The following is a 15,598-nucleotide window of genomic DNA, read 5'->3' on the forward strand; positions in this document are numbered from 1 at the left end:
GCTGACTTGTTTGTCCATGTGATTCTGTTTTTGCATGCTGGTAGCTGCAGCGTTTTGTTGACTCTCACTGCTGCTTTCTTCTCTGTTATTAAAACATCCATCATTTTGTCCATCATGTTCGTCCTGCGTTGCGTCTGTTTATTTGGGTCCAGTGTTTCCAGTCGTTTGCTGTGAGGCAAACTGGTCTGTAACTTCTGTTTTTCTACTCAGGTAACCTCCTGGGCCTCATTTACTTTGCTGCTTCCAAATTTCTTTTTTTTTTCTATTTCCTCCTGTCCTCTGTCTGTCCTGCAGTCCCAAAAGATTATATTTTTTATTTATTTATTTTTCATGACTCAGTATTTGATTTTTGGCCATGAGTTGTGGGAACAAGAAGTTTGACTCTAAACCCACGTTTTGCTTTCTCTCACTTTGCTCAAACGTATTCGTTGCAGCTGAAAGGAATTAATGAAATCCTGTCTTCTCAAAAACGCCGACTGTCCTCAGCCGTCTCTCGCATGCTTTAACAGACGGCAGACCGAGCTGATAAGAACGCTAACGGCCTGATTGATTGGCCTGTGATTGCAGGAGAGTATCGCAGGGGTTTAGATAGATGTTTATGAAATGCTGAGAAAAGTGGCCTCCAAAGGAAAAAGAAAAATCTTGTTTGCGTCTTGATTTGGCTGAATGTCCCCGATGATCAGGCGCTTGGTGGGGACATTTCACAGCAGCATTAGATGAGACTTGGCTGTCTTTAACCTCATGTGGGGACTGTTCAGTTTTCCCACATGATGATTCTCTCACACTTGAGCTGCAGTGCTGCCCTCAAACCAAAGTTGGTCCAAATATTAAATCCCATCCAACAATTAAAGCTCTCGACGAAAGCCCAGTTGTTGTGTGAAGTTCAATGTCTGCAGGCAATCAGACAGTCGGCTGTTTGTGTGAGAGCAGCAAACCTCTGGAAATTACTCTTAAAACATTTCAAATTCAAGAATGTTCTGACATTTTTATTGGTGTACTTTTATAGTGTTTTGTTCTTGTTTTTTTTAATGCAGATTGTGAGGACAAAGAGGAATTTTTCCCATCTTACTTCAGTTGAAACTTTGCCACAAGTTTCTTGTCGTCTTGCTACTCAAGGCTGCACATTCATTGGTGTTTCTGAAAAGTTGATTAACGTTTGTTGTCCTTTTATATAACAAACTGTAAGTTTTCCCAATTAGATTAATAACTTGTGAGGAGAAAATATAATCTCTTGGACTTCTTAGCTTTTTTAAAATCTGGTTTTCATCTGCAGTCCTTCCCTTCCTTTGTCTTTCCCTTTCGCTCCTCTTTCATCTTTCTCTCTGATGTCTTTCCTGTTTCAGTCTTCAGTCCAGTTTGAGTCTAAAAGCTCAGACATGACGACGCAGACTAACTGGATTTTGTGTGTGTGTGTGTGTGTGTGTGTGTGTGTGTGTGTGTGTGTGTGTGGTCGTCTCTCTCACACAGAGCGGCTGGAGCCCCTGGATGCCGGTCATCGCAGTGATGGTCGCCGTGACGGCAGCCATCCTCTACCCCAACTTCTCCAAGAGCAGCTCCACCTAGGACACACACACACACACACATATGCACACACACACACATATACACACAGAGCTGTGAGGAGAGCATCACTGCTTTACTTGTATAAAGTCTAATTGTACATAATTGTAGAGGGATTATAAAGGTTGTGGTTTCTACAGAGGATTCAGATGTTTTGTTTTTGTTTGTTTGTTTGTTTTTTTTGCGGCGGACAGTTTTGTTCTTGTTTTTTAATTCTCGGCTCTCTCTCAGCTGTGGTGGGGGCTTTTTGGTTTTCGTCTCTCTGCTGATTTCTGGGTAACCAGACGTTCTCCGGCGGGCCGAGCTTCCTCCCATCACACCCGTCCCGTCGCACGCACGCACGCGGGCGGGACGGAGGCGATCGCAACGCTTTCCAGCAGCCGCAGTCCAGTCCAGAGACACACGATCCACGATCCACAGCCGTCACTGAAAACTGGCAGGTCTGCGTTTGCTGGAAGGGAACGTCTTCACACCTTTTGATAGATTTCATCGGCTACTGGAATCTGTTGGCGGGTTGTGTTTACCTGCAGCTCGGACTGGGCTGCAGTCGTTCTGTTCCACCTCGACGCCGACGATCGGTTCTTCGGGATCTTTACTGAAGAAAGGCCACATTCAGCTTTAATTTCACCCTTTCAGATGTTTAAACCAGCTGTGAGCGTTCACCTGCCAGTCTTCTGTCTGTGTTAGCTGCTGACATTTGATGCCATTGAACTCTAAATCTTTGAATCTGGTTGTGTTTTTTAATCCAGAAATAGCAGCACATTTCCTGTATTTTCCTGTCAAGGTAGAAAATTAGAGCTGCCACAAGTAGTCAGTTAACTACAGTAATTTTTCAAACAAAAATGTCAAGCTTTTGCCGATTCCAGCGTTTTAAATGTCAGGATCTGCAGCTTCTCATTGTCATCTGTGACAGTGAATGAAGAGTCTTTTGGACTGTTGGTCGGACAGAAGAAGAAAACTGAAGACGTCACTTTGGGCTCCTGGAAATTGCGATGACATTTAAGTCACTGTTCTTCTGCTCATCATTATTTCAATCTTTGGATTTGTCTCTAAAGTCCAAAACAAATGCTCGTCACAGTTTCTCACAAAGTCAGTTCTTTTAATGTCTCGTTTTGTCCGACCATCAGTCCAAAACCCGAAGACGTTTTCTTTACTGCTGACACACAAAGAAAAGCAGCAAATGAACACGTAGAAGAAGCTGAGATCAGGTAACGTTTGTCAGCTTATAGTCGATTTGTAGTTGCCAAATACACAGAAAACCCAGTCGACTAATCCCTTTCAGCTCGGTTATAAACAAACAACATTTCCTGAGTGAGCAGTCGGTCCCTCATTGGCAGGTCGTCGCGCTGCGTTCAAAGTCATTCTAACAAAGCAAGTGTTAGTCTGAGTTCAGAGGAGAAGGATTCAGCTCAGGCTTCGTCAGTGGGTTAATTTCATTTATGTTTCACAGTCCTGCTGTACAGTCGGTTCACATCACATCAGTAAAGTAAATCCACAGTGAAAATACTGCGTGAATACTTCATGAGAATCACATTCACAGTAAATCTGCTTTCAGGCTGTTGGAGCACCAATTAAGCACAAACAGTGACAGCTTGGATCGGTGTTCACTGGGTCTGTTGGAAAGCTTCAGGAAGTCCCGCTCTGCTCTGTTCTGGTTTCAGTCGGCCATGTTGGATGTCTAACATGGTGTTTTCTCTGTGTGTGTTTGTTTTTTGTTTGTTTTTTCAGGGGAGTTTGGGTTGGGGGTTAAAACTTGAAGCCAAATTATTGAAATAAAAATCAGATTAATTTTCTCTAAATTTTCTTTTCTTTTTCGTTGGCGGGCACAGAAAAAAGGGGGTCAAAGTGCCTCTGATGTAACTAACACCACAGTTTGTGTACCTGTGCGAGCAAACACACACACACACACACACACACTTTGTTTATGTGATGGTCAGAGGTCTGTCAGTGTGTTGGGTCACACCATCTGATCCCGTTCGTCAAAAGTGGACAAACCAAAGTCTTGACGAGTTCCAGACGTGAATCGTTCAGATGTCTGCCATCTGACGCAACGCGTTTTGGTTTGGCGCCATCTTCAGGACAAACTTTACTTTAAAAACTTTAAACGTCTGACGAAAAACAAAGTTTGTCTCCAGTTTTCATCCAGAACAGCTAGCGTGACTACAGAAAGCTTCTCTCCAAACCAACTTTAAACACTTCAGACCTTTTCTGAAAGGTTTTGTTTTTTAAGCGGACATTAAATTATTTCCAGGTGTGTGTGTGTGTTTGTGTGTGTGTCGGTTCACACTCTGGACTCTTGAGCAGCGTTTGTCATCGTTCGTGTACTCCGTCTTGTCTCTGTGTTTTAAACAAACAAAAAAAAGTTAAAGTAAATAATGAATACGAACAAATATTCCTGATGTTTAAAGAGGAAAAACACTAAAGTACAGAGAGAGAATTGTAAAATAAAATGTTACTGAATGATGTGCTACTAGACTTATTTTGTTAAAATTGTTTAGAGATATGAGAGGGAGCTTTGTAGAGGATACAGTATGATGATGATGATGAAGATGTACTGAATATGCAGAGCGATGTTTGGATTAAAGTTGTAGCAAGCTGACCCACCAAACCTGCTTCCTTTGCTTTCATTGGTTCACAGTCGCAGAAGTTTGCGCAGACTTTAATTCGAAGTCGAGCTTTGCTCCTCAGCTTCGTGTGTGCCACAGCAGAAGGCAACAGAAGAGGAGTGAAACTGGTGTCTGATGTGTGGTGTTTACATGCTGGCTTTCAGAGTGTAAACAGCCTCACGTTTGGTTTCAGCCGCTTCCTCGCCGCTTGTGCTCACTTAGGATCAACTGAGCCAAGATGGCAAAGTAATCCTGCTTCACTTCACCTCAGACCACAAAACTGTTTATTAGTGTGTGACTGACGACTGCATCTCTAACCTCTGGTATCTTAAAATCCCAGTCTTGCCTGTTTGCATTTCTAGTCATTGTATATGTTTCCAGTCATCTCATTCTGTTTAAATATCCCACCTCAATTGTATTTTTCAATGCACATTATTATTTTTTTTTAACTTTCTATCTATTGTTATGTGGCGCTTTTACACCAGGTCACATTCCTGTGTACACTTGGCCAATAAAGATTGATAGATACTCTACTGATCCCGAGGGAAATTCAAGCGAGAGAGATTCTGATTCTGATTAAACCAAATCACACACATTTAGGCTGTAATTTCAACACATTTAAAATAAGTTTTTTAAGTTTCCATGCGTTGAACCGGTTTGGAGCCCCGCCTGGTGAGGCCAAGAAGAAGAAGAAGAGAAAAAGAAAAACCTCTGGTTTAAATGCAAATATTTGAGTGATTTAAATGTTTTAAATCCAGGATCTTGGATGATTTCATGTCCCATAATTACAAGATTAAGTTTGGGGTTGAGTTTGTTTCTGCGATTATAAACATCTGACTCAGGTAGACACAGTTTGGGTGATTATCGGTAAAGACCAGTTTAATCTTCACTAATGTGTTGTATTTTAAAAATGTACCAAAGGCCTTAAAAGTATTAACCTGAAAATGTCTGCCATGTGAAAGTGGTGATGTAAAAAAGGTGTCTTCCTCTGAAATGTAGAGAAGTCAAAATTTCACAAAATTTCCACCACTGATTAAACTGTGTGTGTGTGTGAGACGTAGAGAACAAAGGCTGCATTAAACAGGCCTGAACGTGTGTGTGTTCACACACTGATGTCAGCTAAATCACACACACAGACATCAGTCACCCACAGCAGGATGATGTCATCTTTACGAGACGTCTGCAATGTGTAGAGGAATCAACGCGGTGTCTGTTATAACATAATAATATTGATATAATACTGAATCAAAATATTGAACCGATCTATCACGAGTAAATATGTAAATGATGGAATAAATGCTAGAAATAGATTGTTAAATTCATATGTTCTTGCATTAGTTTCTCAATCCTCATAATTTTTTGCCAATGAAACTTAATGTGCACTTGACTTACATGACTTACTGCGGTGACACTTTCAGTGCAGGACTTTCACTTGTGATGGGATATTTTACTGTATTTTTATTTAAATAAGGTACCTGAACCGTCAGAAATCTTTCTAAAAGTATTTTAGAGCGTGTGGGGAAGAAAATGTTTGTCTGGTTTTACATAAACTTCTGCACTTGAAATGGACACCGTGAAAAACGAAATCCAGGAGGAGGCGGTAATGCAACATTAAGGACGCTAACTGCCATAAAACCCCACAGAAGAACTTGGAGAATTCCGAGCTTTCACACCAGCGTGTGAACGCATCAGCAGCCAGTCAGTCCCAGTGAGGCTCAGGAAAACTTCAAACCACCTTCAGCCTGCTCCGAGGAAACACCGCGGGAACACAGAACACGCTCACCGGCTCACTTTCTGTCACATTGAACCACAATCCGGACAAAAGCCGTTTAAGAAAGTTGACTAAAAGAGCCGAATAAAGATGCCGGCCACAGAGAAGGACCTGGCTGAGGACGCTCCGTGGAAGAAGATCCAGCAGAACACCTTCACCCGCTGGATCAACGAGCACCTGAAATGCGTCAACAAGCGGATCGTGGACCTGCAGCTGGACCTGGGCGACGGCCTGAGGCTCATCGCCCTGCTGGAGGTCCTCAGCCACAAGAAGATGTACAGAAAGTACCACCCGAGGCCCAACTTCAGGCAGATGAAACTGGAGAACGTGTCCGTGGCGCTGGAGTTCTTGGACAAGGAGAACATTAAGCTCGTCTCCATAGGTGAGTAACGGCGGTCCATTCATTCGTCTGGGAGCTTTTCTGAGCCTCCAAAACCATCAACTGTTCACCCCAAAATTAGTTTGCATGTTAGAGGAGAGTCTGCACACGACAGAGATGCTGCTATGACTAATATTACTCATCTTAGTAAAGTTTTCCCAGTTTATAGCCCCAACATGCCGTTTTGTTTCGTGGAAATTACGGATTGCTTTTAATAATCCTGCGTTTCAAAGTTTAATTGTTTTTCCACACGCGTAGGTGAACCGTGTATTGTTGTAACAGGTGTTTCTTGAATCGGTCGGACGCAGTCTTCAATTCGGCATAGATTTAACACACAAAGCAACAACATTCTTTCTAAAATTCTCGGTTTTGTGAGTGGTCCACGCCGCCCACCTGGCTGCGTTTCGAAGAGTCCGCGCTGGTAACGAAGAGGGAAAGCACTTTGAGAAGTTCGTGTTTCATTGAAGCCGAGGCTTTTTGTTCTGTTTTGTTATGCCAAAGTAAAGACAGATTTGGGATGTTTCTGAACTTAGTTGGGTTTCACAATAAACGTTATGCAATTGCGCCGGAGACCAAAGTTCAATCCGTATTCTTAACCTTTAATTTGTGTGGACGTTTCCCGGGGTTCCCACACTTCTTAACTCTGTGTTGACCCAAATTATCTCGCTAATTACACGTCCTCGCATGACGGAATAAACAATATTACTTGAATCATACGTTTTAGTGAGATTTATTATTTTGGGCCCCGTAAGTTCCTCTACATGCTGAACTTCTGGCGTGACAAGAACTCCTTACCAAACTTTGTTTATGAATCTCGCGGTTTAATGTCACCTTTCCAAACCGCGACGTTAGAATAATGATGAATTATTTTCTCAGAGTGTTTGTAGAGTTGGCTAAAAGTCATTGTCCGATCGGCACACACACGATCTGCATTTAAGCCAACTTTTGTTGAAGATCTCCATTTTTCTGAGTAAACCATCGCTGCCTCTCACCTGGGGGTAGCCTTAAACTGACAGATTTCTGGATGGAGTTTGGCATGTTGTGGGTGTAGCGTCTCCACATGACAACAGCAGAGTTTTGCTTTAATGAGCAGGTTCCCACAGAGAGAGGACACACCTGTGTTAACGAGCCCGGCTTCATGTGGAGAAAGTGAAGTCTCCAATGAAAATATTTGACCCCTGAACCCCGAAGATGCATGTTGTGTTGTTAATGTGTTTTGTCAGCTGTCTGAGAGCCAACAGCCTCCTCCTGCTGCTCCACATTTCTCTTTAACAAGCTGCTGGTTGTTGTGTCCAAACATGATGACCACACATCTGATTTTAATTCATTCCACCCAGGCTGCACAATACTGACGGACAGTCACAGTGCAGTCAATTTCCTGAATATCCCACAAACATTTTTCATGATTTTAAATTTGTGTTTAGCTCACAAGAAGCTTCTCTAATCAGCCGCTGATTATATTTATTATTATTATCATTATTATTATTTTACATCTGTTTTGTTCTCTTGTTTTGTACAGCTTTCAAGATGACAACCTGAATTATTATTTTGTGTGTGTGTGTGTTTAATTGAGAGACGGCTCGTGTGGATTTTCTCTCCTGTGGTTTTGTCGTCTTTGCTCATGAGGTGGTTGAAGAACCTGGCAAGAAAACATGCAAAGAATAAAATCATCAGTTCAGGGTCCGTCACGCTGCAGTCTGGTCCAAAAATATTTAACATGCAAACGCTGAAGTTCGTGGCTGCTTGTGGGGCTCAGCTCGCTCACATGTGCAGAGTTCTTGTTGAGCCTTTTTTGTTTGGGAAACAAAAAAAACTGCTTTTAGCCTGTGGGATTTAGAGACGCGACTGGATGTGCTGCGTGATTTTGAGGCTGTCAGACTGTGTGATGAATGTCTGGTGAATCACAGTGGAGGAAGAAAGCAAAAAAGTACTGTACTTATGTATTGTCAAAGACACACACACACACACACAAATGCATGTACGTCTCCATGTCTGCAGGGTTTTAAAATGTCTCATCAGTGATTTCACCACGACTGCCTGCTTTCATCTGACCTGATATCAGCTGATTGGACAATGACGGCTGATCATCTTAAAATCAAATTAAAAATCAGCAACCCAAGTGTGTGTGATCTGGTTCAAAGAGACGCAGCACCTTTGTTGAATTTTGCTGTTTTTCCCAGAGTCATAAACTCATCAGCACCTCAGGACAGAACGTCTTCATGCAGCTTGTGTAGTCTGAAGTTACGTCCAACAGTCGCATTAGGCTCCACTGAACTGCTGAGTGTCCGTGGGTGCAAACCACATCGTGATCCCGAACAGGCGTTCAGGAACGCGAGTTTCCAGGCTTCGTCTGAGGGGAGGCGCTCAGTTTCGAACCCTTCTGCTAACGTGTGGAGGAAAGTCCTGCTGCAGTGCTGCGTGGAGCTTATTTTGCACTGTGAACATGAGGGACTGTGAACGCAGCCCGAGGGGCATTTCACACCTTCACGCTGTGGTTTTTGTCAGAAACATCTCTGCTGGTGACATCATCTCAGGTGTGTGTGGTGGTGAGTGATTTCAAACTGACTCATCGTCGCATTCAGAATAACTTAACTCCAAGTCAGACTAAAACAGAAAAAATCTCCTCTGGAGGTCCAGACAAGTTTTAGTCTGCGAGACGCTCAGACTGCACCAGACTTCACTTGAAATCCAGATGAGTGTTTTTCCAGATCCACCAGAAGCTTGTTAATCTTGTAATTATAATTGTTTTAATTGTAAGTGTTTATCAGATGTGCTGAACTGTGTGAATAAACTGTGGCTCGAGTGCATCCTGAGACTCTGAGGCCGGTCGCCGTTTGGTGACGGGAGGGAGCTGAGGTCGCAGCTCGCTCGGCAGAGCCTTGATTTTCCACAGGAGAGAGGAAATGATTGGGCGGGTGTGACACACACACACACACACACACACACACACACACACACACACACACACAGTGAGGCTGCATGGGCCGTCAGGAAACACCGATACTGGTTGCTTTTAGAGAAAATATGAATCATTTGGTGTTTAGTTTGGGATCCTTGATAACTAACAGTGAGTTAGTCAGTTGTCTACATGTTTTGTCAGTTGTTCTTCTAAGTTTTAGTTTTGAGCCATGTGGACGCGTTCAGGATCACAGGGGACGTCGGTTTGTCAGTTAGTGGAAGATGTTTGCTGTTGTCAGACAAAGTGAAGTAACTCTCAATCTCCTTTTCAGTTGTCTGTGTTTATTAATGGTTATCTGTGGTGTGGGGCCCCTCAGGGAGGCCCCTCAAGGAGCCGCCCCCCGGGTGTCTTGTCTCAAACACACACAGGAAAATTTCCAACACGTTGTGTCCAGTTGGATTCTGAGTTTTTCAATTTAATTCATTACGGAGTCTGTATGTTTTCAGTCTCCTCTGCTGTTCCTTGAATGCACCTCAACGCTCTGCTGCTTTCACTGTCTGCTGGGAGATCTGTATGACAAGAAGCTTGCAGCTGCTTGTGTTTTTTGGTAAGGTTTTACTTCATTATTGTTGTGATGAATCAATAACGCAGATGGAAACAATTTAAAATCTGCTGTTTTTTCCCTTTAAAATATTCTTTTTTTCTTCTGATTTGATAAAAATTTGATATCCGCTCACGTATTGAAGTTTTATCTTTTCTTTAGCCACAAACTGGAAATTCTAAGCACGATGAAATGCATTAAATCTGTAAAGTGAGTGACAGACGTAGAAATGCAGACTTATCCAACATAATGAGCTTAATTTGTGTTTGGGTTAACTTCCTGTTTGACCTCTGCTGAACAAACGGTTTCCTGTAAGGTACTGCTGCTTAACAACATGACGTCAGCGTCAGTCCGACTGCCTTTCCCCAAGAAATCTGCATTCTCGGGTTTGACTTTGTCCTCTGTCAGCTTCGCTGTCCTGCAGTCAAAATACTTTGTCACGTGTGAGCTGATATTTAGGTGACAGGATTAAAAACTACCGGACTGGTCCTTGAATGTATCACAGATGTTTGAGTTTTAAGTTGAAAATCAGGGTCGTAGACTGAATAAGAACCAGTAGGAGCTAAAGTGAAATCATTTCTCTGTTTGTGTGTGTATGTGTGGGTGTGTGTGTGTGTGTGTGTGTGTGTGTGTGTGTGTGTGTGTGTGCGTGGGTGTGTGTCGCAGTGTATGACAGCCATTCTTGGAGAATCGTAAAGACTGAAACTTTATCACTCTGAGATTGCAAAACCCCTGTGTGTGTGTTTTACCTGCCTGTTTGGATGTTGGCCAGAGTGTGGAGCGACAGGTGTGTGTCTGTGTGTGTGTGTGTGTGTGTGTGTGTGTGTTGTATGAACAGGGCGTTGGCTAGCTGCTTGTGCAGGCAGGTGTGTTACATCATGACTGAAGAGAGGTTTCAGCCTGCTCTTTGCAGGCCTGAAAGCTGCTGATGTTGATTATTTATTATTGATTATTTATTACCAGAGGAGCAGAAGGAGGCTGTGTGTGTGTGCGTGTGTGTGTGTGTGTGTGTGTGTTTGTTTGTTAGGGGGGGCATTAACGCAGCTTTAACACACACTGCTTACTCTCAGCGTTAACGCAACGCTTGAAAATGAAAGCTGTGACCACTTTGTCTGGTCCGCTTCGGCAGCAGAGCAGCTGAACACAAACGTGACTGTTTGCTTCACTGTTTAACCCTCACGAATCAGCAGCGAACTCCGTCAGCCCGTAACGATCCTCCCTCGGCCGACCTGCAAGAGTGTGAGGGCTTAAAGGGCCGGACACCGGCGATTAGACTCGTCCGCTGGCGCAGGCGCTGAGGTGAGAAACCGCGGCGTCGTGTGCTGACTGCTGAGACGTCACGCAGCTTTTGAATTTGTGTTTTCCAAAGTTTAACGTGCGGATTTGAAGCTGTGTGAATGAACGAATGAGTAAAGACGCTGAGAACAGGCCCAGCGGGATCTGTGGCTTTCAGCTGTGACCTTTGTCAGACTGTGTGACCTCATTCACACACACACACACACACACACACACACACACTTGTGCTTTCTCTCTTGCCTTCAGGCTGTGTTTTCTGAAGAGTAACATTAGCTTGCAGTGAAATGACTTGTGTTTAGAGTAAAAGGAAGAATCCCAGAGTTTCGCTCTGTGTTTTAGCCTGGAGGACAATCAGCCTTGTTTAAACATATCTGTTCCATTTTAATATGCAGTAGTGATTCAGCCTGTTTCCACCTCACTGGGAGCTACGCGGCACAGGAAATGATGCGTTGTGACCATCCTGTACCTCTGAAGCTGATGTTGAACTCAGCGCTGCCACAGAAAACAAACTGAAAGAGAAAACAAGCTGAAGAGCCACCTGACCGCAGTTAAGCTGGCCGTAAAGCTAGAAAGCCTGCGTTACAAACCGCCGCAGTCCCGACCCGATCTGTACCAGCTGCCCGATCCGTTCTGCACACGTCAGTCGAAGAAGGTTACCACAAAAGAGCCTGTCCAGAATTACTTGTGACAGGAATAACATACTCATACACATAAACTTACACTAAATCTTTCACATCAACATAACAAAACAAGATTTATCAGAAATGTAAGGAGGAGTTAGCTAAAGATAAAAGATCAAAATTAGAGAATTAAAGAAATAATTGGCAAATTAATTGATAGTGAAAATACTGATTTGACCAGACGGGTCATGATGCAGACTGACAGGCTACTGTGTCCCCAACAGCAAGCCATAATGCCAACACACACACACACACACACACACACACACACACACACACTCTTACACTTGCTTTCTTTTTTCTTTCTTGGCCACTCGGTTGCCATGGCGCTGTGTGTCAACAACAGTTGGATCGTTGAGTTCTGGTTAGAGCACTGATGGATGTTTGGTTTCAGTCGAACAGGATGGTGTTTTCCTGAAACTTGACTTTCTCTTTCTGCGCGTTTCTGTCCGATGTGAAGCAATAACAGGCTTTCAGCTCGCGGGGGGAGTTTCAGTGTTTTACGTTTTGGAACTTCAGCGTGAGATGTGACCAAACGTGCTGTCTCAGAGAGCACACAACGTGTCTCAGAAAATGACAGGACCGCTGAGGGTTTACAAAGTCCTCCACACTGTGCTGACAACGAGACACTGGAACGAGACAAAGTTAAATGTCCATATACATGCTGGATCTACAGGAGAGAAGTAACTGAAAAGTGTGAAACGTTTATTTTAAAAGGACTTAATTAAAACTCTGTGGTGTTCAGCTGGTTTAAGACTTGAAAGTCCAGCATGAAACTATCACAGACACAGTTTGGGAAGGGTTTCAGCTGAAACTTATCTCCACTTTCGTTATAATAAAGAATAATCAGTAAGATTGTGATGTTGTGAATTATGGGGAGTAAAGTGTCTCAGGGTCAGCACAGAATGAGCTGCATTCCAGCTGTCGCCCTGGCAACCTCGGTAAATAAAGTCAGTGATTGGCTGGAGTCAACTGGGGGTGGGGTGTGGCTTTGAAGAGGAAGTGCTGCATTCAGGTCTTGTGAGGAAAGATGAGAGATGAGTCACAGAAGTGACTACAAGTCCGTTGGGTGACTTTTCCAAGAAACGTCTGCATAAAATGTGTTGGTGACGATGGCTGATTGGTGTTGCACAGGCAGTGGACATGTATGACATGTCCACCTGTGGACACCTTGGACGTATACAGAGCACAGAGGACTCCAACATGGCGCTGCACTCGCTGAAATGAAAGCTGTTCTGTTGCTTTGCAGCCCTCCTCTGAAGTGTTACATGCGATCACACTTGGTTTATGATTACGTGGGTTGTGAGTGTTGCTGTTATGCAGACTGTGAGGGATGTTGTGGGCTTTAAATGTTATGGCCTGGGTGGTCTTTGTTTACACATGTACACAAAGGATGAGAGAGCTGCGGCGCTGGGCAGTAAACCTGGACGCAGCCGGCTGATCTGGCCCAGATGTGGCTTCAGGGCGGCACCGCTGGCATTTGGTTGGCGTAAAACACACGAGCAGATTATACCGAGTGTGCTGACAAGCGGGTGTGATGTTTAGCGTGTTCGCCTTCTCTGCTTAGCGGAAAACACGAAGCACAGCTGAGGCTGATGGGAATGCGTTAGCTTTGCAGGCTGTTTACTCATAAACCAGTCATCCTCTGGGGACCATGAATGTCTGTACAGAAATTACATTACGTTCTCTGCCCTCATGTCTCCATTTTAGACTAAATAAGTAAATTCACACTCTTGTCCTGCGTTGCTTCTCTGAGGTAAAATGGAAGGCAATCGGTTGTCTTTGCGACCGCGGCGCCAACAATAATACCACTTGGAAACGCTTGGCGGGGGAAGTTGTCCGTTTCCACTAAGATATTTCAGTCTGGACCAAAGTGCATGTTTTAAAAGTACACTGTGTAAGAGTATGAGTTGAAGACTTTATGCCTAATGATGGAAGAGACTTCGAGTGAAGCGAAGCAAAAACTTAAAACCTTAATATTGCAGTGAACTGAAGAGCAGCGACGGGGAAGACCATGAATCATTTTCATTTCCTTTGGAAATTGGAGCCATAAATACACTAATGTGCTCTTACATGCAAAGGTCTCCCTTGTCTATAAGTCATAGCTGGCAGGAGTGTTTGACTTGGCCATGTTCTCTCACTCAGTCACACACACACGCCTCACAGCTCTTTTACCCTTGCAGTAATCCATTTGTTTCTCGGCTTTTTGGTTCTGTTTCAGTTTTTTGGGTTTCTTTCCTCCAGGAGAAAAGAAAAACAAAACAAAACGCCAGAGCTGCTGTCTTCTTTTATGTCCCCACATTTAGTCCTCTGGTTTTCACTGCATGCGTCGTTACTGCAGCTCATATGTTACGTGTCAACGTGTGGAAGAACATAAACACGGGACGTTCAGATAAAGTGGTGTCAAAGTCCAGCGAGTGTCTGCTTCAGCTCCCTGGTTACTGCTGCCGTGGAGACGCAGCCACCGTGATGACACATCAGTAATCGCAGCCAGATTGCGAGTCGGGTTTCCCCACAAATTAGGTTACAGCTAAGAACGAGTGTGACTTGATAAATTTTGCATCCAGTGTTTTGACTCTCCAACATGAAGGATGTTTTTTGGAGGAATTACACAAACGTGACATGTGGTGCTGGAACAAAAAACACAGTTTTGGGGGAAGAACAAAACTTTCAGGTTACAACTTTGACTCCTTGTGAAGCCTTCAGTGCAGAAATCAGCAACAAATTCCCTCGTCGCTCGTCTGTTTGCTTGAGCTGATGCTGAGTTCCTGTGCAATGAGGATATTGTGGAAATTAGGTTAGTTTGCGCATGTAAAAAATCAAAAAACAGTTTTAGCCCAACAATAAATCGATTTCATGTTTGAAAAAGTGCAGTTTTTGTTTTGAAATGGCCTGAATTTTAATTGTGTTAATAAAAATTGACTTGGAAAGCCAGAAAGTATGTTTGCAGACGCGTTTGCTTGTCAAACATTAAAATCTCCGCTGACAGTTTGAGTCATTTCAACACGCTTTCTCCATCGGTTTGTCAGGGAAAAATACTACACTACCCATGAGCCTCGGCCACAGTTGCTATGGAGACGGAACGAGACAGAGCTGTAGCCAAGTCGAATTAGTACCTTCACTTAACAATACATGACACGTCGAGCTCGGACTCGAAGAGACTCTGCCAAAAACTTTGTTCAGGTGTGACTAAACCATAAAAGAGCGTTCAGTGTGAGGATTTCAGAAGCTGCTGAAGACACCACATCCTCGAGCCAATCGCCTTCTGAGGGCAGCTCGGCCGCCGCCCTCTGATGGGACATTTGGCTCATGAAATCTCGACGCGTCCAACTTGGACGACTAAGTAGTGTCCCAAACCTCATGGAAAAACACTTTGCTCCGCCTGCCGCGAGTATTTCAGTTTGATTTTGACCCCGAAGATGTTTTTACATAAACAGAAATAAGGTTTTGTGTTGTGTACCTTTTGACTCTATCAGCTCTCGTCCCACGCTGGAAGGCTGTAGTGTGCGTGTGTGTGTGTGGGTGTGTGTGGGTGTGTGTGTGTGTGTGAGAGAGAGAGAGAGAGAGCGACACACACACAACACACAGAGCCTCTGTGTCGCTGCAGAAAAGGTAACGTGAGAGTGGTGGGGATATAGCCTTTCCGTCGTACTCGCGGACACACACACACACACACACACACACACACACACACACACACACACACACACCTCCTCCCTGCAGAGAAAGCTGCTTTTGTTGCTCTCAGGTCTAAATGTTGTGGCTTTGTGCTGCTTTTTTCAGTCTGAAGCTCAAAGGAACAACTG

General features: G+C 43.9%; 2 protein-coding genes across 12 annotated transcripts in view; both read left to right on the forward strand.

Annotated features, from left to right (window-relative positions):
- slmapa (sarcolemma associated protein a) overlaps positions 1-3,755 on the forward strand; it is a 50,111-nt gene extending 46,356 nt beyond the window's left edge. For all 10 annotated transcript variants that reach the window (XM_046384930.1, XM_046384929.1, XM_046384928.1 and 7 more), the window contains one exon: positions 1,468-3,755. In XM_046384930.1, coding sequence (XP_046240886.1) covers positions 1,468-1,563 — 96 coding nt within the window. In that variant the 3' untranslated portion in view covers positions 1,564-3,755. The remainder of the gene's footprint in view (positions 1-1,467) is intronic.
- Positions 3,756-5,830: 2,075 nt separating this feature from the next.
- The window catches only part of LOC124056952 (filamin-B), a 57,046-nt gene continuing 47,278 nt past the window's right edge, over positions 5,831-15,598 (forward strand). For both annotated transcript variants that reach the window (XM_046384926.1, XM_046384927.1), the window contains exon 1: positions 5,831-6,319. In XM_046384926.1, coding sequence (XP_046240882.1) covers positions 6,028-6,319 — 292 coding nt within the window. In that variant the 5' untranslated portion in view covers positions 5,831-6,027. The remainder of the gene's footprint in view (positions 6,320-15,598) is intronic.

The sequence above is a fragment of the Scatophagus argus genome, chromosome 3 (genome assembly GCF_020382885.2).
Source record: "Scatophagus argus isolate fScaArg1 chromosome 3, fScaArg1.pri, whole genome shotgun sequence".
NCBI classification, from domain to species: Eukaryota; Metazoa; Chordata; class Actinopteri; family Scatophagidae; genus Scatophagus; species Scatophagus argus.